The sequence below is a fragment of the Ursus maritimus genome, unplaced genomic scaffold (genome assembly GCF_017311325.1).
Source record: "Ursus maritimus isolate PB19 unplaced genomic scaffold, ASM1731132v1 scaffold_17, whole genome shotgun sequence".
Classification (NCBI taxonomy): domain Eukaryota; kingdom Metazoa; phylum Chordata; class Mammalia; order Carnivora; family Ursidae; genus Ursus; species Ursus maritimus.
This window is the reverse complement of record NW_024424119.1, coordinates 18,566,116-18,587,641: the sequence shown is the minus strand read 5'-3', so window position 1 is coordinate 18,587,641 and position 21,526 is coordinate 18,566,116. Positions and strand designations below refer to the sequence as shown.

Genomic DNA, 21,526 nt, shown 5'->3' with positions numbered 1-21,526 from the left:
TTGAGTTTTAAGAGATCCTGATATATTCTGGATACAAGTCTCTTAGAGACACCATTTGCAAATATCTTTGGATCGTATTCTCACTTTTTGATGGTATTCGCAGTACAAAACGTTCTTCATCTTGATGTATTCCAATTCATCTCTTTTTCTTCGTTGCTTGTGCTTTTGGTGTCCTAAGAAACCAAGATCACAAAGATTTATTCCTATTTTGTTTTTTTTCTTCTCAGAATTTTACAGTTTTAGTTTTGACATTTAGGTATACGAGCCATTTTTTAGATGATTTTTCCATATGGATATCCAGGTGTCATAGCACCGTGTGTTGAAAGCACTATTCTTTCCCCTTTATTTTCTTGTCACCTTTGTCAAAAATCAGTTGATCATAAATATTAAATATAAATGACCATAAATTCTGAACTTCGATTCTGTTCCATTGATCTTATTTGTACCCTGTGCCAGTACTGCACAATCTTAATTATTGTAGTTTTGTAGTAAGTATTGAAGTTGGAACCGTGACACTCCTCCAAATTTGTTAAATTTTTCAAACTGTTTTGGTCAGTGGCATTTACATATAACTGTTAGTTTCAGCTTATATTTTCTACAAAAATACTGAGTTACAGTGTTGATTGCCTTGAATCTGTAGATCAGCTTGTGGAGGATTGTCATTTAACAATATTAAGTCTTATGACCCATGAACATAGAATGTCTTCCCATTTATTTAGATCTTTTACTTCCTTTCAACAATGTTCTATAGTTTTCAGAGTACAAGTCTCGAACTTTTTTGTTAAATTTATTTTTAGGCATTACAATCTTTTTAGTACTATTGTAAATGGAATTATTTTTGTAATTTTATTTTCAGATTGTTCATAGCTGGTGTATAAAAATACAATCGATAATTTTATCTTGTATCTCGAAACCTGTTTATCCTAATAGTTTTCAGTGAATTCCTCGGGATATTCTTTATATAAGACCGTATCATCTGCAAATAGAGATAGTCTTCTTCCTTTCCAATCTGGATACATTTTATTTCGTTTTCTTACCTAATTTCCCTAGCACAGATTTCTAGTAGAATATTGAGTAGAGGTGGTAAGAGGGGGCATCCTTGTCTTGTTCCTTTCCTTAAAGGGAAAACTTGCAGTCTTTCTCCATTAAGTGCAGTGGTAGCTGCGGGATGTTTTGATTTTACATGTCTTTTATCAGGTTGAGAAAGTTCCCTTCTATTCCTAGGTTAAGTGCCTTATCATGTTGGATTTTCTTTAAGTTTTTCTTACCTCCTGATGTTATATAGTTTTTGTCCTGTATTCAATTAATGTAGTATATTACATTGTTGTGGGTCGGTTTTTTGGTTTTGTGTGTGTGTGTGTATTTCATTTTTGTTTTTATCTTAAACTAATGCATTTCTTGGATAAACCCCCTTGGTCATGGTGTATAATCCTTTTTTATGTTGAATTCAGTGTGCTAGAATTTTATTGAGGATTTTTGTGTCAATATTAATCAGGTCTACACCTGATTAATCAGACACCAGTCTGTAATTTTCTTTTTAAAATATTACTGTTGTTTTTATTGTGATTAAATAATGCATGACATAAAATTTCCCATTTTAACCATTTTAGGTGCACAATTCAGTGGTGTTAGGTACATTCACAATGTTGTTTAACCATCACCACTATTTCCACAGTTTTTTTTCTTTATCCCAAACAGCAATTCTGTACCTATTAAAGAATAACTTGTCGTTCTCTGACCCCAGCTCCAGGTAACCTCTGGTTTACTTTCTGTCTCTGCGAATTTGCTTACTCCAGGTACCTCATCTAAGTGGACTCATGCAGTATTTGTCCTTTTGTGTCTGGCTTTGTTGACTTAGTATAATGTTTTCAAAGTTGATTCATATTGTAGCACATATCAGAATTTCATTCTTTTTGAAAGTTGAATAATATTTTATTACATGTGATACCATATTTTCTTTATTCCTCTGGTGGACATTATCATTTTCTTTGTGGTAACTTTCTCTTTTTGGGCCTCAGGGTTATAATGGCCTCATAGAATGAGATGGAAAGTGTTCCCTCTTTTATTTGTTTGGAAGACTTTATGAATGGTTGCTATTAATTCCTTTTTAAAAAATTGTTCTTTAAATATTTGGGAGACTTCATCAGTGAGATCTGGGCTTGTATTACTTTCTTTTTAATTAGTAATTCATCTCTTGGTGTATACTTGAGTCAATTTCAGGAGGTTTTATCTTTCTGGAATTTCCCATTTCATTTGAATTTTCTCATATGGAGGTATATAGTTGTTCATAGTACTGTAATTCTTTATATTCCTTTAAAAAGGTTCTGTAGTGATGCCTCCTCTTTCATTATTGATTTTAGTAATTTGAGTCTTTCTTTTTCTTGGTCAGTCTAGCCAAAGTTTTATCAACTTTGTTGATCTTTTCAAAGAACCAACTTTTGGTTTTGTTAGTCATCTTTATTTTAGGAAATTCTTTATTTCATTTATTTCCACTCTTTATTGTTTCCTTCCTACTTTCTTTGGGTTTGGTTTGCTATTAAAATTATAGTTTAAGATGGAACACAAGGTTATTAATTTGAGATCTTTTTAATAAAGCCATTTGCAGTAATAATTATTCTCTAATCACTGCTTTAGCTGTATCCCAAAAGGTTTGGTATGTTGTGTTTCCATTTATATGCATCTCAATTTTTAACTCTCCCTTGTGATTTCTTCTTTGCCCCATTGTGTAATTTAATTTCCATATATTTGTGACTTTCCCAAATTTCCTATTGTGGACTTGTAATATAATACCATTGTGGTCAGAGAACATACTTTGTATGATTTAAATCCTTTTAAATTTATTGAGGATTATTTTATGGCCTAACACAAGATCTGTTCTGGAAAATGTTCCATGTGTGCTTAAGAATAATATATATTCTGTTGTTGCATGGAGTGTTCTATAGATGTCTACTAGGAATAGTTGATTCATAGTGTTGTTGAAATACTCTATTTTCTTCACCATCTGACTTGTTTCCATTATTGAAATAGGGTATTAAGGTCTCTCTCTCTTTTTTCCTTGACACTGGCTGAAACAGGACTTTTTATTTTAGGTACAGATATTTCAACAGCATGCACTTAGCCCAGTTTGGTGGCCAGTTCTTTAGCCTTTGCCTTTTGCAACTTGGCATTGTGAGCCACCGAATTTGGACCAGAATGTTGCCTCCTCAGGGAGGTGGATCTCATCATATCTGTCACTGTAATTGGTTCTGATGGCCTCCACCAGCTTAGGCAGAGCTCCTTTGTCTTCCAAGTTAACTGTGTGAAGGCGACAGTGGTGCAGGTCTTCCTGTGGACCAGGTGCTGCAGCCTGGCCTTCCCCTGGTTAGTGCAGTAGGGAACCCCAATCTTACAACACAAGGCAGGAAGACACCCAACTAAATTGGATCCATATCATGTGCGATCACTACCAGCTGATCCTTCTTGTTTTCCACCAATGTGGTGACAGTATTTATGCCAGCTCGAAGGACAGGAGGCCTCTTAGTGGAGACATCCCCTTTTGCTGGAAGCATTCTTCCTAGCCTGGACCAATAATTTATGCTTCTTCTCTTGCTTTGTCTCTGGTTTATGGGCCAGCTTAAGCAGTTGAGTAGTTGTTTGGAGGTCCAAGAACTGGGTGAACTGATTAATCACAGGAGACACTTTTAAGCATTCATACGGAGTAGCCCTTTGCCACTACAGCTGAATGTCGTGGGGCCATTTGACAAAGTGGGTGAGGTCCCTTTTGGGCTAGATCTCCTGTCTAATGCCAAAATTCTAGGACCTTTTCTCCAGTGGGGGACTGACCACCTTTTTGGCCTCCTGCTTCTTCACAACAGCAGGGACCAGGACCACCTTCTTCCACTTAGTCTTCTTTTCTTTTGGCATCTTGGATGACTGGAGGAAAGAGAAACTTGAGATCTCCATTCTTAATGTCGAATTGTTATTTCTTGCTTGAGTTTTGTCAGCTTTTGCTTTCTGTATTTTGGTGCTCTGTTATTAGAGGCATATTTGTTTATAATTATTATGTCTCCCTGATGGAATGACTTTATTATGACTTTGTCTCTAGTAACAACTTTTGTTTTAAAATCTACTTTGTCTCAAAAAAGAATAAGGTACCTGGGAATAAACCTAACTAAAGAGGTAAAAGATATGTACACTCGTGAAAGAAATTGAAAAGGACACAAAGAAATGGAAAAGCATTCCATGCTCATGGATTGGAAGAACAAACATTGTTAAAATGTCTATACCACCCAAAGCAATCTACACATATAATGCAATCCCTATCAAAATACCAACAGCATTTTTCAGAGCTAGAACAAACAATTCTAAAATGTGTATGGAACCAGAAAAAAACCTGAATAGCCAAAGCAATTCTGAAAAAGAAAAACAAAACTGGAGACATCGCGATTCCAGATTTCAAGCTACATTACAAAGCTGTAGTAGTGATCAAGGCAGTATGGTACTGACACAGAAACAGATACATAGATTGATGGAACAGAATAGAGAACCTAGAATGGACCCACAACTATATAGTCAACTAATCCTCAACAAAGCAGAAAAATTATCCAATGGAAAAAAAGATAGTCTCTTCAACAAGTAGTGTTGGGAAAACTGGACAGCAACATGCAGAAGAATGAAGCTGGACCACTTTCTTATACCATACACAAAAGTAAATTCAAATAGATGAAAGACCTAAATGTGAGACAGGAAACCATCAAAGTTCTAGAGAACACAGGCAGAAACCTCTTTGACCTTGGCTGTGGCAACTTTTTACTAGTTATGTCTCCTAAGGCAAGGGAGACAAAAGCAAAAATAAACTATTGGGACTTTTAAAAGCTTTTGCACAGCCAAGGAAACAGTCAACAAAACTAAAAGGCAGCCTACAGAATGGGAGAAGATACTACAAATGACCTATCTGATAAAGGGTTAGTATCCAAAATATATAAAGAACTTACAAACTCTACACCCAAAAAAACAAGTAATCCATTTAAGAAATGGGCAGAAGACATGAATAGACACTTTTCCAAAGAAGACACCCAGATGACCAAGAGACACATCGTCAGGGAAATACAAATCAAAACCATGATGAGATACCATTTCACACCTATCAGAATGGCTAAAATTAACAACACAAGCATCAGATGTTGGTGAGGATTTGGAGACAGGGAAACCCTCTTGCACTGTTGTGGGAATGCAAACTGGTGCAGCCACTCTGGGGAACAGTATGGAGGTTCCTCAAAAAGTTAAAAATAGAACTACCCTACAATCCAGTAATTGAACTACTAGGTATTTACCTAAAGAATTCAAAAATACAGATTCGAAGGAGTACATGCACTCCAGTGTTTATAGTAGCGTCATCAACAATAGCCAAACTATGGAGAGAGCCCAAAAGTCCATCAGCTGATGTATGGATGAAGAGGATGTAGTATATATATATATACAATGGGTTATTACTCAGCCATCAAAAAAATGAAATCTTGCCAGTTGCCATGATGCAGGTAGAGCTAGAGTGTATTATGCTAAGTGAAATAAGTCAGTCAGAGAAAGACAAATACCATATAATCTTACTTATGTGGAATTTAAGAAAGAAAACAGATGAACATATGAGAAGGGGGAAAAGAAAAAGTAAAGGAGAGAGGGAAACAAACCATAAGAGACTCTTAATGATAGAGAACAAACTGAGGGTTGAAGGAGGGCGGTGGGTGGGGGATGGGCTAGATGGGTATTAGAGAGGGCACTTTTTGTGATGAGCATTGGGTGTTATATATAAGTGATGAATCACTGAATTCTACTCCAGAAACCAATATTGTACTGTATGTTCACCAACTAAAATTGAAATTAAAATTTTTTTTAGTCTACTTTGTCTGATATTAGTATAGCCACTCCAAGTATCTTTTACTACTTACAAAGTACTTCTTTTTTCTTTTACTTTCAACCAGTTTGTTCTTTGAATCCTAAGAGTCTATCTTGGTGTGCCTGGATGGCTCAGTTGGTAAAGCATATGACTCTTGATCTCAGGGTCATGAGGTCAAGCCCATGTTGGGTGTAGAGATTACTTAAAAAAAAAAAAATCTGAAGTGTCTTTCTTATAGGTTGCATTCAGTTAAATATATTTTTCCCAAGTCTTCCAGTCTCTGCTTTTTGATTAGAGTATTTAATCAATTTACATTTAGTAACTAATGACCAGCAAGAGGATTTATATCATCTGTTTTGCTATTTGTTTTCTATCTGTCTTGTGTCTTTTTATTTTCTCTATAATTAGTACTTTTGTGTTAAGTAGGTATTTTCTGGTGTACCATTTAAATGTCCTTGTCGTTTCTTTGGCCATGTTTTTGTAGTTATTGTAATAGTTTTTGCCCTGAGGATTACAGTTACCATCTTAATTTATAATAATCTAGTTCAGATTAAAACTACCTTCATTTCAGTAGTAGACAAAAATTCCCAGTGTGTTTCCTACCCCCTCCTTTATACCATTATTACCATACAGTTTACAGTATTATATATTATTACATTATAAGCTTATCAACACAATTTTATAATTATTGCTCTGTGCTGTTGTTAAAATAGAAAAGGATTACAAGCAAACACATTTATTCTCGTTTATGTTTTCCTATGAAGTTATATTTGCCAATATTCTTCACTTCTCATGTGGATTCAAATAACCATCGAGTGTACCTGTTGTTGAGCACTTATAGTGAATTTTTTATATCAATTTTTACACTTTTTAAAGACTCTAGAACTTCTAAAAATTTATTTTTAAAATTTCTCTTTATTCATGTTCTCTATTTGGTAAGACACCATTTTCTTTCATTCTTTAAACATGGTTTCCTTGATTTTTTATATATACAAAGTTTGCCTACTATCTACTAAGTCCAAAATCTGGACTTCCTCAGTGACATTTTCTCTTGCTTGTTTGTTTTTCCCTGTATGAGGTATGCTTTTTTGTTTCTTTACATGACTCACATTTTGTTGTTGTTGTTGTTGAAAACTGTATGGTTAAATAGTATATTGTGATAACTCTGGTGTCAGATACATTTTTTTGTTGTTGCTAGGTTTTTGTTTTTTTCCTTGTTGCTACGTACTTAGGTAGTGACTTTACTGGGCTAACTACGTATTCCTTTAGTATATGGACACTAAGTTCTCTAGTAGCATTGTTTTTTAAGTTCTTTTATTTTTTATCTTAAGGCTGGCTTCAAAGGGGTCACCCTCTGTCAGCATAACTTACTGGTCAGCCGATGACTGGTTAGAAAATTTTCTTCGATGCCTTGTCTGTATGTCTTCCTCCCTTTGCCAAGGGGCCCTATGTGAGAAGACGTGCCCTAAAACTTTCCACAGTTTGTCGATAGCTTTAGCATTTACTTCCTGCTTGTGCCAGGGCCTCAAGAACAGCCTTGTAGGGCCTTCTCTTTTCTCAGGTCTTTCCTGGGCCATCTTTTAAGCCCCAGAAATATTGTCAGAGCTCTTCAGAGTTCTTTATGATCATCTAGGTCTCCAAGATTTTTTAAAAAATTCCTGACCAGGTTCCTTTTTGCCCAATGGGAAATCATAACCTTAGGTAGGTGCCATATTGCCACCCAATTGCTATCGTTTTAATAGCACCCTGGGAATAGGGTTTTTTCGCCCCCATGAGCTGAGTTCTGAGTAAAATCAAATACTCACACAAACAGAGATTTTCCGGGGAGCTGCTTGTTCAGACAAAATAATGACTGTGCTCTGGGGATGATGCTTATGGTGTAGCTATGCGAGAAGTCTGTCCTTTCTGTTGACTACCAGGCTGCCAACTTTTTACTGCTATGCCAGTAAGCTGGGGGGTGGGAAGTGGGGGGTGGGAAAAGCCTCAAGCCAAAATCGTACAGATCCCACTGTCTTACCGAGGTTCAGTAGTTTCTCTTAGATAATTTTCAGTTTGTTCTGTGGCTTTGGTTAATTTTCGGGGTTTCAAAATGGTTACTTTTGGTTGTTTTGCCAGTATTTTTATTATTTTAATGGGACACAGGGTTCATGAAGGTTCTTGTTCTGCCATTCCGGAAGCCTGTCTCCTCTAGGATTCTTTATTGGTTAAGGAATAATGGCAAAGCAAAGACAAGCAAAAAAGGAGTCCCTTACAGAGAAATGTTGCCTTTTTTTTTTTTTTAAAGTTTTCTACTCTCCCCAACTCGCCAGCCTCCTCCCCCTTCCCATGGCTTTCCCTTTGTGAGATTTAGTGTAGTGAGAAGAGCCTTGGCTTTGGTGTTTGGGCACACCTGGATTCAGTTCCTAGCTCTGCAAGAGTAAGATACTTCTTCTTGAGCCTCATATGTGCTAGTGATGATGACAGTCATGCTCACAGAATCACAATGACGATTGAGAAATTATTGAATGAGCTGATATCAAACCTGCAATACTCAGTGCTCAATAAAGTATTAATATACTATTTATTATTTTGTTTCTCTTGTTTCTGTCATAAATCATCCATTTTTTTTCTTTTACTGACCTATGTTAATGAGTCCTGGTATAAAAGTAATGATTACTTTATAGTTTTAGAAAAGTAACATACAAAATAAATATAATGAAGAATGGATCCTGTCTTCCCTTTGCTTATGATCTTAAAGTATTTAGCAATTTAAGCCTCGTTTCCTCACCTTTTCGATGAGAATAATAGTATACGCCTTTGATACACTAGGGGCTCCCTTTGAGAATCAAGTGAATTTATATACACTGTGGGCTTTGTACACTGTGCACACTCTGTACTGTGGTTTTAGTTTGTGACAATAAGTATCTAGTTCTTGGATTTGATATATGGGATAAGTTTTTTCTTTTCTCTCAAAAACCATAAACACAAAAATGTAAAATAGGTTGTTTTTTATTTGTGCCATTTCCCCATCCGTTGAGTTAAATATTTTGCCATATTTATTCCATTATATCATAAATGACATTCATTACCCATAGACCAGAGATTTGATATTTTTTATTATTCACTTCATTCTCTAGGCTAAAATAGAAGAAAAGGCCATTTATGAACGCTGTGGCGGTAGGAATATGTATGTGAACATAGCAATAAGTACTCTTAAGAAGCTGAGACAAGGTAATTTCTTTTTAATTAATCAAGTGGTAAGATAAAATCTTGGGATGAACACCTGACACTGAACGTGTTTCCATTAGCAGGGTGGTTTTTAGATACTCAGTGCCCTGTATTTTTAAAATATTCTCTTGAGTAGACTGTGCAAGTGGGATTTTTGGTTGAAAATAACAAATTAGATTTGAAATTAGACAAAGGAATATAACCTCCTCAAGAGCGGTTATCACGGAGATATGTAACCTTGGCTTTTGGTTATAAAAGTAACTCATTCCATGTGGAATAGTATTTCTTAGTCTGGGTTTTTTTGTTTTGTTTTGTTTTGTTTTTTTCCCATTGTTCCCCCTCAGGCTTCTTTTTAGACAGTGTTTTTTTCACCACCCCCACCCCCAATCCTCAGTAATATTAAGTATTAAGGGATAATATTTTGTTGGGAAAGGTTGAGTTTTGGAAAGCCACATGCCGTTGTAATAGCTATGATTTTTTTTTTATTCCTCAAGAGCCAGTTTTGTTTGCTCAGGGGTAGTACCACCCCCACCGAGAATACATAGCATGAATTCAAATCATACAGAAAAGCATTAAAACAAACAATCAAACAACAAAACAGCTAGGAGCACATGGGTGGCCGGTCGGTTTTTTATGTTATGTTAGTCACCATACAGTACATCTTTAGTTTTTGATGTAATGTTCCATGATTCATTGTTTGCGTATAACACCCAGTGCTCCTTGTAACACATGCCCCCCTTAATACCCATCACCGGGCTAACCCATCCCCCCACCCCCGCCCCTCTGACACCCTCAGTTTGTTTCCCAGAGTCCATAGTCTCTCATGGTTCATCTCCCTCTCTGATCTCCACCCCCTATTCACTTTTCACTTCTCCTAATGTCCTCCATGCTATTCCTTATGTTCCACAAATAAGTGAAACCATATGATAATTAAGCATCCACCTCTTGATTTCAGCTCAGGTCATGATCTCAGGGTCATGAGATCGAGCCCTGTGTCAGGCTCCACGTGGGTGTGGAGCCTGCTTAAGATTCTCTCTCTCTTTCTCCCCTCCCCCACTCATGCTCTCTCTTTCTCTTAAAAAGACAAAACAAAAAAAAACAAAAATACAGCCAGACAACCTTCTTTGAAATCTTCTATATAGACCCTTCTATAATGAATACAGAAATATATATTTTAATGGTTTAAATGAATACAGTCATTTTATGTAGAGTCTAACTTTTTTCACTGAATAAGGTATCATAGAAGTCTCTAGTCTGTTAATCTAGAATCTGTGTGAACATCCAGAGCTGTATCATACTTTTTAATGACTACATGATAGTTGATTGTATAGAACCTATGGTATTGATGTTCCGTTGTGTGGAATGTGTAACACATCTGAGTATGTAGGTTGATTGCATGTTTTTTCTACTGTAAGTTCTGTGATTAATGGAGTGTGAACTCTGACATTTCCTCGTACTAGAGCAGATATATCCTTAAAGGTGCATAAATTCCTGTGCACAGAGTAGCTAGCAGTAAGGGCCTGCATGTTTAAAATCAGTAAATATTGCAAATGCTTCCAGAAAATGTTTGCCCTTTACATCCCCCACTAATAAGGTAGGAGTTTATGTGTTTGTCCTGGCACCTTGCAAAAGTTAATCATTTATCCTCTTTCAGAGTGAAATTATATGCCAGAAATGAAGTTATTGTAGTCTTTTTTTTTTTTTATTACTATGAAGACATTCCTTTTCCTTTCTCTTTTTAAATTCCCTTTTGCATCCTTTTGCCCCCTTTTATTACTGGCCCATTCATCTGCAACAGCTTTTTGCATATCTCCTGTTAGTGTGCCGCGGATGCTTTCCTCAGTCTGTCACTTGTACTTCAGCCTTATTTATGAAGTTTTTAATATTATAGAAGGTATTTTCCTTTTTGGTTTTCGGGTTTTGTGTTATGCTTAGGCTATTCTAATTTCTTTATGGCATTTAAAAAATATATAGCACTTGAAGTAGACTTAAACTGCATTAAAATATACAAGGTGTCATGAACAGACATTTCTTAAAAGAAGGCATGCAGATAGCCAACAGACACATGAAAAGATGCTCAACATCACTCATCAGTGAAATACAAATCAAAGTACAACGAGATATCTCCTCACACCTTTTAGAAGGGCTAAAATCAAAAACACAAGAAACAAGTGTTGGTGAGGTTGTGGAGAAAAAGGAACCCTCGTGCACTGTCAGTGGGAATGCAAACTGGTGCAGCCACTGTGGAAAACAGTATGGAGATTCCTCAAAAAATTAAAAATAGAATTACCCTGTGACCCAGTAATCGAACTACTGGGTATTTACCCAAAGCATAAGAAAACACTAATTCAAAAGAATATATGCACACTTATGTTTAATGCAGTATTATTTACAATAGCCAAATTATGGAAGCAGTCCAAGTGTCCATCAATAGAAGAATGGATAAAGACGATATATACATACATTATATTATATATAATTCATATATGTACACATACATATATACACACAATGGAATATTATTCAGCCATATAAAAGCATGAAATCTTGGCTGTTTGCAACAACAGGGTTGGATCTAGAGTGCACTATGCTAAGCAAAGTAAGTAAAAAATAGACACAGGACATATGATTTCATTTGTATGTGGAATTTAAGAAACAAAATAAATGAACAAAGGAAAAAAAGAGACAAACCAAAGAACAGACTCTTAACTAATAAAGACCAAACCGATGGTTACCAGAGGCAGGTGGGGGGGAGGATGGGGGAAATAGATGATGGGGACTAAGGAGGGCACTTGAGATGAGCACAGGGTAATGTATGCAAGTGTTGAATCACTGTATTGGACACCTGAAACTGATACAACACTGTATGCTAAGTATACTGGAATTAAGAAACTTAATAAAATAAAAATTTTAAAAATTAAAATATACAAGGTCTCTTAGGTTAGTATTTTTATGGTATTCTATCTTCCCCCCTTCTTTTCATATTAAATGTAGCACACAGAAGTTGAACATAGGAGTCTAAGTACATATTTTGGATATTTGCAATGGAAAAAGAAATGATTTGCTGATTGTTAATTATAGTCAATGACGATAAAAACTCATTGACTCACATCTAGACATACTCTAGCCAAAATACAAAATATATTAGCTTTAGAAGATATGAAGTCCTGACCTATTTAGTAGTTCAAGAAATTTAAGTTTTTTCCCAAGTTGGAATTGGTTATGAAGATGTTTGGTCTCACTTGTTGGGTGCTTGTTTTAAGGTAAAAATAAAAATTTGACTATGTTGTACACCTTTCTTGTGTTCTATATTTTTTTATGAAGCAGACAAAAATAATTTATGGTCTCAGGAGAAAAGTTCTTATATGTTCTAGATGTGTCTGGAAGCAGTAACAACAAAACAACTGGATTGAAAAAGAATGAAAAGAGAAGTGGTAAGCTTGGTGTGATGATGACAGACCCTAGTCCGTGTCACCTTAAAAGGGAACTAAATGCAGCATAATGCAATTATTGTGCTTATGAAGGACCATCTGCAGACTGTGCATACTTGATATCCTTTTTAAAAAGTAGTATAAATAGATGGAAGAATGGGCTCTACTTAGGCAGCATTTGAATTCTCAACCTCCTCTTCTGGAAGGGGAAGACAACATTTTTCAGTCAGCTAGAGTCATGCTTCTCTAACTTAATGTGCATGTAATTACCTGGCTATCTTGTTAAAATGTACATTCTGCTTCAGCGGGTCTAGGAACAGCCTCAGAGTCTGAATTTATAACAAACTCCCAGTAGCAAGAAGCTAGAGAAAAGGTGTTACTTGAATTTGGTTGTATTTTGCATAAAACCAGATGGTAGTACTTGTCCTCCAAGTACTTATCTGAAACAAAGTAGGTGCTTCTAGAATCTCCTATTACTTTTCACACAGAAGAAATCTTCCTTTTACAAAAGAGTTTGCCAAAAGTGGTCTAGCGAATTCTGCCAGTTGTAAATAATAAATTAGAAATTTTAAGACCCCATTAGAGTGAGGGGATTTAAGGGTTAATGATGTTGGGAAGAGATCCTTGAACTCCTGCATTTTGCCCGTGGGAAAGTCACCATGTTTCCTGCTTGTAGGCTTTTGCACTCTTCTTATCTCCGTGACTCTTAAGAATCAATAAGCATGATTTGGAACCAGAGGGTCTGAGTTTGGGTATCACCTGGGCTGTGTAACCTTGGTCGTGTGTATTCATTTCTCTGAGCCTCATTTCCCATGTCTATAAGAACGAGGTCAATGTGTTTGCCCTTCTGGGTCAATATAAAGTTTAAATCAAAGTCATTAGGATAGTTTTTGGCATGCTTAATATGCACTAACTATTACGGGTCTGTGTCTTACTACCCCTTCTCTTATCCAGAGTATAGGACATCAGATGACGCAGGGAGCAATATATGTATATTTTCTTTTTGTCATAAGATACGGAGACTTGGATTCTTTTAGGCCACTCCCTTACTTAGTGTTAGTCAGCATCCTAGCTTTTCCTGTCTGAAAGGGTTAGTAAATTCTAACCTTACCATTCCTTTAAAACACGCTATTTAAGTTTTATTGAACACCCCTTTCTCTTTTTTTTCTTAGCACTCACAGGAATTACTCTCTACAGACATCTGAAAGACTACCTTCTAACAGAAGAACAGTTACATGAAAATAACTATCCCCAACCCAACCCTGACAAACCAGGAAGTATTCTTCTAACCTCGGGCATGGCGAAAGCTCTTGTGAATGCCGGTAAGTACATGGGACCGAAAATGATCCCCGCTACTTACTAAGGTTGGAACACTGAAAGGATTATTTCCCTTTCCACTTCATTTCCAGGATTTAAGTAGTTCATTTGATTTTCATAATTTATTTTATGAAGTTTTAATCATTTCAGGTAAGTACTAGCATTACCTCCGTTCACAGGTCAAATGACTTGTCAAGGGTCCCTCTGAAAATAAGTGGTAAAGCCAGGATTTGAACACAAGGAGTCTGATTCTTGAGTCCTTATTCCTAACTACTATTCATACACATAGGCAGTGTCATGTTTTGAATACTTTGTATCCTTTCATTAGGAATTCTTATCAAAAGATTTACAACTGGTATTATTATTCTACATTCTTCTCTAACTACTAGGCATGGTTAGTTAAAATTCATTGCTACTCCCCCAAACAAGAAAATACAGGATACTTAATATTGCAACTGTCAAATCTTAGGTCCATTAGAGTTTGAAATGCAGTTATAGGAATATTTTTCAGTGACTAGAAAATATTTATCTTTTGTAACTTTAGAATTTTTCTCAGGATTATCTTCACCGTTTGTGTTACTTTTTTTTTTTTTTTTTTCCCTAAACCCTTAACCCCATTAAGAACATGGGCTCTGAAGGAGCAAGCTAGATCCGGGTTTGGTTGCTGGTTGGATGTGATTAAGTCGTTTAACCTCTCTCAGCCCTGGTTTTTCCCAGTTCTGGATAATCGAGCTACCCCATCAGGTTGTTGCAAGAATCTGTTCCAGGAATGCGTGTGAAGTGCTTGGCACAGCGCGTGCCTCAGAAACTCATAGACATTCAGACAAGAGTTGCTATCATCATCAGAGCCAGTGTGAGGATTTGTAATGAAAAACAAACATTCATAAATGGGTCTAGTGAAAAGGTCAGATATACGCTCAGCAGCTTAATATACGTACAGGTCACTGTATGTCGAAAAGGGATAAAACAATAAAGAAGACCTGCCCCCTATTTCAGGAGCTCCTGTGCACTAACATGGAGGATGCGTCACGTTGGCTACAGTCAGACTGTGGTGCTAACATCACAATTACCTGGTGTTAGGCTGACTCGGGGGGCAAGCAGGGGATGCCTGTTTGAGGAGGGGGAGCCCTGGTGGCCTGAACAGGTCACCTGCAAATATTCCATTGAGTAGCCCTGTGACATCTCCTGTGACTTCAGGGTCAGCCCTGGGTGTGTGATCCGTGCAGGATCAAGAATGCACGGGTAGTTCATTGCCTGCACGTCCATCCATTTTTTTTTCTCTCTGTAGATTCACGAATAATTTCCCTTCCTCCTCTGTTTCAGCGTCTAGGAAGATATGTTGTCGTTGTGGGAAAATATATGGTGTGACGCCCGCAGGCAAGCACAGCAGGGTGGAAGAATGTAACTACCACTTCGGCCCCGTGCTGCGTCATAAAGGCAAGTAGTTGGTAGCTCTGCTGCGCTGAGTTCACCAGCCAGTGCCCGGGCTGTTGAGAGAACTAAGAAAGTATTCCGTTCGCTGTCTGCATAAATGCAGTCCCGTGAAGAGAGACGGTACCCCCTGAAGTCTGAACCTCTGACCACCACTTCCTACCTTGCGGCCCGCGGGCTCGGGAACTCCCAGGCCGTGACAGTAGAGCAGCAGGTCCTCCGGGCGGTCTGCTCCGTGGACTTCACGGGCTTTGCACCTGCCGGCGGTAGAACAGTTTCTTTGCCGGTAGCTCCCGTTCTTTGCCGCCCTGCCGTGGCGCTGAGTGAAGATGAACTCTTGATTCCTTCCCCCGCCAGCCCGCATCTTGCCGGCAACACGGTGGATTTGCTGCGGTCCACTCAGCTGGGTGTTTTGCCTACACAAACTGAAAACCCACGTGCCATCAATTAGTCTCCTTGTTGAGCACGTTTTCATCTCAGCAGCACGCATGTCTCCTCTGCTCTCCCTCAGGAACGTAGCCCGAGCCTGTGCTGTCTCCACCTCTCCTGCCCCTGCCCAGGTCCAGGTCACCCCCATCTCTGTCCCCAGTCATTGCACCATCTTCCTGCTCAGTCTCGCTGCTCCTACCAGCCCCCTCAAATCTATTTTTCACCCCCAAGCTCCCAGAACAACCTTTTTACATCACATGTCTAGTCCTGTCTCTGCCCTGCTTTGATGAAAAGCCTTTGGTTACTTTTCTGACCCTGCCTGATTCGGCCTGTGCCCCCATCTTCCACCCTGTCCCTTGTTCCCTTCACAGCCCACTGGCCCCCTGTCCAGAGCCTTCTTGCCTATTGTTCTCTCTTCTTTTGCCGTGGCTAGGTCCTTCTTAACCTCTGTGCCTCTGCTTAACTCGTCCCAGCCCCACCATCTGAATGAGGTCTGCCCTCTTCTGTCCCAGCACCCTGCCTCTTCTTTTCATAGCTCTTAACCACATTTCATAATGATCTAGTCATTTATCTGCCATCTCCGAAAGACTGTAAGCTTTGGGAGGGACCACCATCCATTCTTGTTGTGTCTCCCCATTGTCTCCCCAGCACTTAGCGTGGTACCAAACGCATATGGACTGTCAATAAATCTTTGGGTGGGTGCGTGGACACATGAATTATGTATGTAGAGATGGGCATGAATATGAATGAGATTGTACTAAATACTATGAAGAAGAATGCAAGGAGAAGGAACTAGAAAAGAACAGTGGGCGTGACTGAATGACAGAAAAAATACGTGGATAAAGAATAAATCAGGCAGGTTTGGCCTGAGTGTTTAGAGCATGGAGGGCTTAGTTTCACAGGGAGGAGGGGCTGTCAATTCCAAAAGGAGAAGAACAAGGAGGGAAGACGCTGAAGGAAGAGTAAGGGTAGCAGGCAGACTGGATGGGCTAACCAGACAATACAGCGTCATGAACAGAACAAGGACTCTGGACCCAGCAGACCTGAGATTTGGGGATATTTTGCCACCTACTTGCTCTGAGACCTCGGGCAGGTTACCTCAGCTCCCTGAACTTTTGTTTACACCTTCATAGAATGAACTTTATGTGGCAGTTCAGTGAGCTGACATGTCAAAGTCCTGGATTATGATAGATGCTGTGTTAATACTCGTTCTCTGCCTCTCTCATCACCAGAGAAAGTAAGATAAAGCTGTGGGATGTCAAGTTGGAATGAATAATGTAAGGCTGGTTAAGCAAGAGACCAGTGCCAGCCTGAGGAAGTCGTGCTTGATCAGTAATGTACAGGGGAACAACTTGAGGAAAGTGATATAATGAACATGTGCTTCAGGAAAATCAGTCTGAACCACATGTTATAGGAAAACTGCTGCAGAAACCACTGGAGGCAGAAGGATTTAATAGGGACCAGTTGGGAGAATGTTACGTAGGCCAGAGAGAAGAAGGGCTGAGGTGGACAAGGGAACAGGTGAGATGGAATTTGGGAGTGGGATAAGAAAAGAGTTACGAAGTCTTGGGATTATTGCTGTGAAAATGTGCAAACTGCCTGGTCAGAGATGCAGAAGGAGAGGGCGTCAGGATTTGGCAGGTCCAGCCGAGGCTGGAGGCGACGTCTGTGTTGTGGTCTCAGTCTGCATAACTGGGTGATGTTTCTTGGGTCAGATCAACAGCTCAGTCACAGGAAGGGAGAAGGTGGTAGTTGGAGCCCTCAACCAGAGGGCTCCACTAGAGAGGGAAAGTCAAGGAGTAGGGAAGTTTGAAAAGACAGTTGAGGTAAAGTCAAAGCAGAATAAAGAAGTGATACCAGGGGTTCCTGGGTGGCTCAGTTGGCAAAGTGTCCGACTGTTGATTTTGACTCTGGTCATGATCTCAGGGTCCTGGGATCGGGCCCCTGGTGGGCCTCCCAACTCAGCTCACAGTAAGCTTGAGATTCTTTCTCCCTTGACCTCTGCCCCTCCCCCCACTCTCATGTGCCTGCTCTCACCCTCTCTCTCCATAAAGAAAATCTTTAAAAAAAAAAAAAATGCCACAGGATTGCTGAGGGACCAGGGCAAAATGAGGGAAAGAGGAAGGAAAGGGGGTGGAGGGTGTTTAGGACATTGGCTATTGTAATTCACCTTCAAAGAGCAACCCATAACAACTCTGCTTCTAGGAGTTGATTTTTCCTTTTTGTGATGTAATACCTAAAAGTAGGACTATGTGGACTGGTAATATCAGATCACGTGCACGACAGTGTCCTTAAAGGTCTCTGAGGGTGAGGTAAGACACATGCTCTGGGAGTGAGCCCTTCTGCAAGCTTGCCTGTTTTGATTTTTATTTTTTGTTGGTTTGCAGTCCTCGGTGGCTTAGAGACACGGTACAGCTGTTGTGAAGGTGTCCTTGGATCTGCCGGGTGTCAGGTCGCCAAGGTAGGGCTCGTCACCCAGACTGCTGCTCGTGTCAGGACCAGAGGTATTGCCTCCCGAGATCAAGAAGCATTTGAAAGAATTTGAAAGAACTCATTAGCTAATTTTTAATTGAGGAAATTTTTATGAGTGTAATTGCCCTGGCAGAAATATACAGTAGCTTATTGGCAATGTTTATTCCAGCTTCACGTTCATGACCAGAAAGAAAACACAGAGGGCTTCGTGCAGACTTTTGTCAAGTGCCCACCGCCCGACGGTAATCCCGGTGTATTTGCTGTGAACTGTGAGGTGGTATGTCAGCGTTTTCTCTTACCCCTTCTTGGAGTCATTACCAGCGAGTTACTGTGGTGCACTCTCCACTGTATGACCGCATTTTGCTGGGCTCTATCTCCATCCCACATAGCTCTGCAGTGTAGTTCACATATTTTCAGAAGCACTGGAAGCTAAAGAGAGGCGACTTGGAGGAATTCCTACACTTAGTAAGGGACAGAGCCGGGAATTGGTGCTTGGTCCTCTTTTTATTTATTAATTTTTCTTTTTCTATTACCAATGGTGGTTCTACTCCTCCACTAGCTGAAATTACATGGGTGGAAAATGTTATATAATTAGTACCATTATCCCCAGAATCAACATAAAAACTTGAATAAATTTTTTGGAAACTATTGTTTATAGAGACAGTAAAATATTTGTAGGGATTTTTCTTCATATGAGAATCAATATAAAAACATAGGGAACAAACAGAACTTGGAATTCTGTGACCTGGGAAGCTCCACCCCTTACCCGCTGTCACCCCCAAGCAAGTCTCCTGGATGCTCTCATCTGTAAAGTATGGGGTTAATGATCACTCCATGGTTACTGTGAAAATCAGATATACTAAAATAGGGGAAAGTACGTTGGACGTGTTAAACATCATGTGTGGGGCGCCTGGGTGGCACAGCGGTTAAGTGTCTGCCTTCGGCTCAGGGCGTGATCCCGGCGTTATGGGATCGAGCCCCACATCAGGCTCCTCTGCTATGAGCCTGCTTCTTCCTCTCCCACTCCCCCTGCTTGTGTTCCCTCTCTCGCTGGCTGTCTCTATCTCTGTCAAATAAATAAATAAAATCTTTAAAAAAAAAATAAGCATCATGTGAATAGTTGTCTCTCCCAAAACATAAAATTTTTATTCCCTATAGTATATTTGGAGAGCAGATTTGTAGAATTTAATTAGGATATAGAAGTTTGAAGCTTAGGTCTTTAACTAGAAACAATTACGGCTGCTTCAGGCTTTGAAATCAAGTATTGTTCCCATGGTTGTCCTCTACAATGCCATGTTTATGTATTTATGGTAAAGATTTTCTCTTGTACATTCACCAAGATCTATAACTGCACTACCCAATAGGTAACACTCAGTTCCTCAGTCACACTAGCCATATTTCATTTTTTTTTTTTTTTGAGAGAGCGAGAGAGCATGCACACATGCCAGCGGGGCAGGGGCAGACGAAGAGGGGGAGGGAGAACCTCAAGCAGACTCCAAGCCCAGTGCAGAGCCCAAGGCAGGGCTCGATCTCACGACCCTGAGATCATGACCTGAGCCGAAATCAAGAGTCAGATGCTTAAGTGACCGAGCCACCCAGGCACCCCTCAGACGTGTGGCTAGTGGCTGCCGTATTAGACAGCATAGAAATAAAACATTTTGTCATCATGGAATGCTCTACAGGATAGCACTGATGTTTAGTAAAAATAATTGTAAAGACTAGGCCAAGAAAATGGAACTATTTTATTAGCAGAAATACTAACATTAATAAAATTAAAGCTTGGAACATCTTCTACAAGACTGTCAGATCCACTGACTGGCTTTTGTTAGCAAATCTAAATAATATGATTAAATTTTATGTTCTAGTTAGAAATATTCTTTTAGGATATCTCAGATGTTAAAATATTTACTCAATATGTTATGCAAGTTTAATATGTCCCCCTTTATAGTGCTATACTGCCAAAGGTTTGGAACTCACTCAAGTGACCGTGGTTGATCCCAGCCTCCAGGTGGTCTATGATACATTTGTGAAACCAGATGAAGAAGTCATTGACTACAATACCAGGTATGCATTATATAGAAGGGTTGGCTTTGGAGAATGTAGAATAGTCAACATGTAGTTTAGGTGAGTTTTAGCTTAGTACTACTGTTTTCCTTTAATTCATTCATTTGTTCAAAAACATTCATATTTTATTGAGTACCTTGCTGAAATTTTGCAGACAGACACTGTGTTAGACCCCAGGTTACAATTCTAAATAAGAGACAAGGCTTCAGTCCTCATGGTGTTAACATGTTAGAGTGGTAGGTAGGAGCTAGAGGGGCAAAAATATTGAATAAATTATCTTATTCATTGTTTGTTCCATCATTAATCAGTTCCTTTTGAAAATACCATATTAGCCATTTCCATTAGGTAAAAATTCCCATTCGATGAAAATTTCTGTGATCTTGTAGACATGTCCCTGAGTGTACACAGCTTTGATATGGCATGCAAAGTGACGGTTCAGTGCAGATTCTATTCTGGGAATCATTACTGAAAGATGACATATTTCTGACCCAAAGTCAGTGCTAACTTGAAATTACAATATAGATATACCTTTAATTTTTAAAAAACCTCTATAGAACACCAGTGATATCCTGATCAATTGAATTTGGGTTTCCTAAAGGCTTATAAGCCATATAACATGACCTATTTATATATTTCTTCAAATATAAAATGGCACGGATCTCAATTTTCCCTTTAAAATAAGAAGTGTTTATTATTCATGTGACTGTATTTATTCAATTTTTTAACACATTCTCCAATAGTACTGAAAATTACTCATTTACATATGTGTTTATATATGATTTGTTTATATATATAAAAATATGACTTGTATATACATATACATATATAGTATGTATACTATATACTCTATTATACTACATTATATATTATGTATAATATAGTGTAGTATATGTAATATATAATATTGTATATGAAGTATATGTATCATATATAATGTGTATATGTCCGTAGTTTTGGAACACAGTAAAACAAAGTGGTCATGTAAATTAAAAGTTGTTTTGATGATAAATATTGAGAATATTTATAGAGCTTTCTAATAAGCATTTTTTAACCCAAATTCCCTCACAGTTCATAAAAATGGTTATGCATAAAAACTCAGTAAAGGTTGCTGTTATCGGAAAATACATTTTGTATACTAATCTTTCTCATGACGTCTTTGGATTTTTTTTCCTGCTCGTTTTTGCCATATTCGAATAGCCCTGTCTATTTTACTGGGGTTTTTTTTCAGCTTTGTTGGTGTTTATTGACAAAATCGTAATATACTTAATGTTACTGTACTTCTAGCAGTACTTATTCTTTCATG

General features: G+C 38.4%; 1 protein-coding gene across 2 annotated transcripts in view; it reads left to right on the top strand.

Moving 5' to 3' along the window:
• LOC103667003 (RNA exonuclease 1 homolog) overlaps window positions 1-21,526 on the top strand; it is a 39,029-nt gene that overhangs the window by 8,626 nt on the left and 8,877 nt on the right. For both annotated transcript variants that reach the window (XR_005835196.1, XM_040631489.1), the window contains exons 6-12: window positions 8,989-9,082; window positions 12,454-12,513; window positions 13,683-13,832; window positions 15,151-15,264; window positions 18,075-18,148; window positions 18,329-18,436; window positions 20,108-20,223. Coding sequence is in view for 1 of the 2 variants with exons in the window: in XM_040631489.1 (XP_040487423.1) it covers window positions 8,989-9,082; window positions 12,454-12,513; window positions 13,683-13,832; window positions 15,151-15,264; window positions 18,075-18,148; window positions 18,329-18,436; window positions 20,108-20,223 (716 nt within the window). In the remaining variant the exon portion in view is untranslated. The remainder of the gene's footprint in view (window positions 1-8,988; window positions 9,083-12,453; window positions 12,514-13,682; window positions 13,833-15,150; window positions 15,265-18,074; window positions 18,149-18,328; window positions 18,437-20,107; window positions 20,224-21,526) is intronic.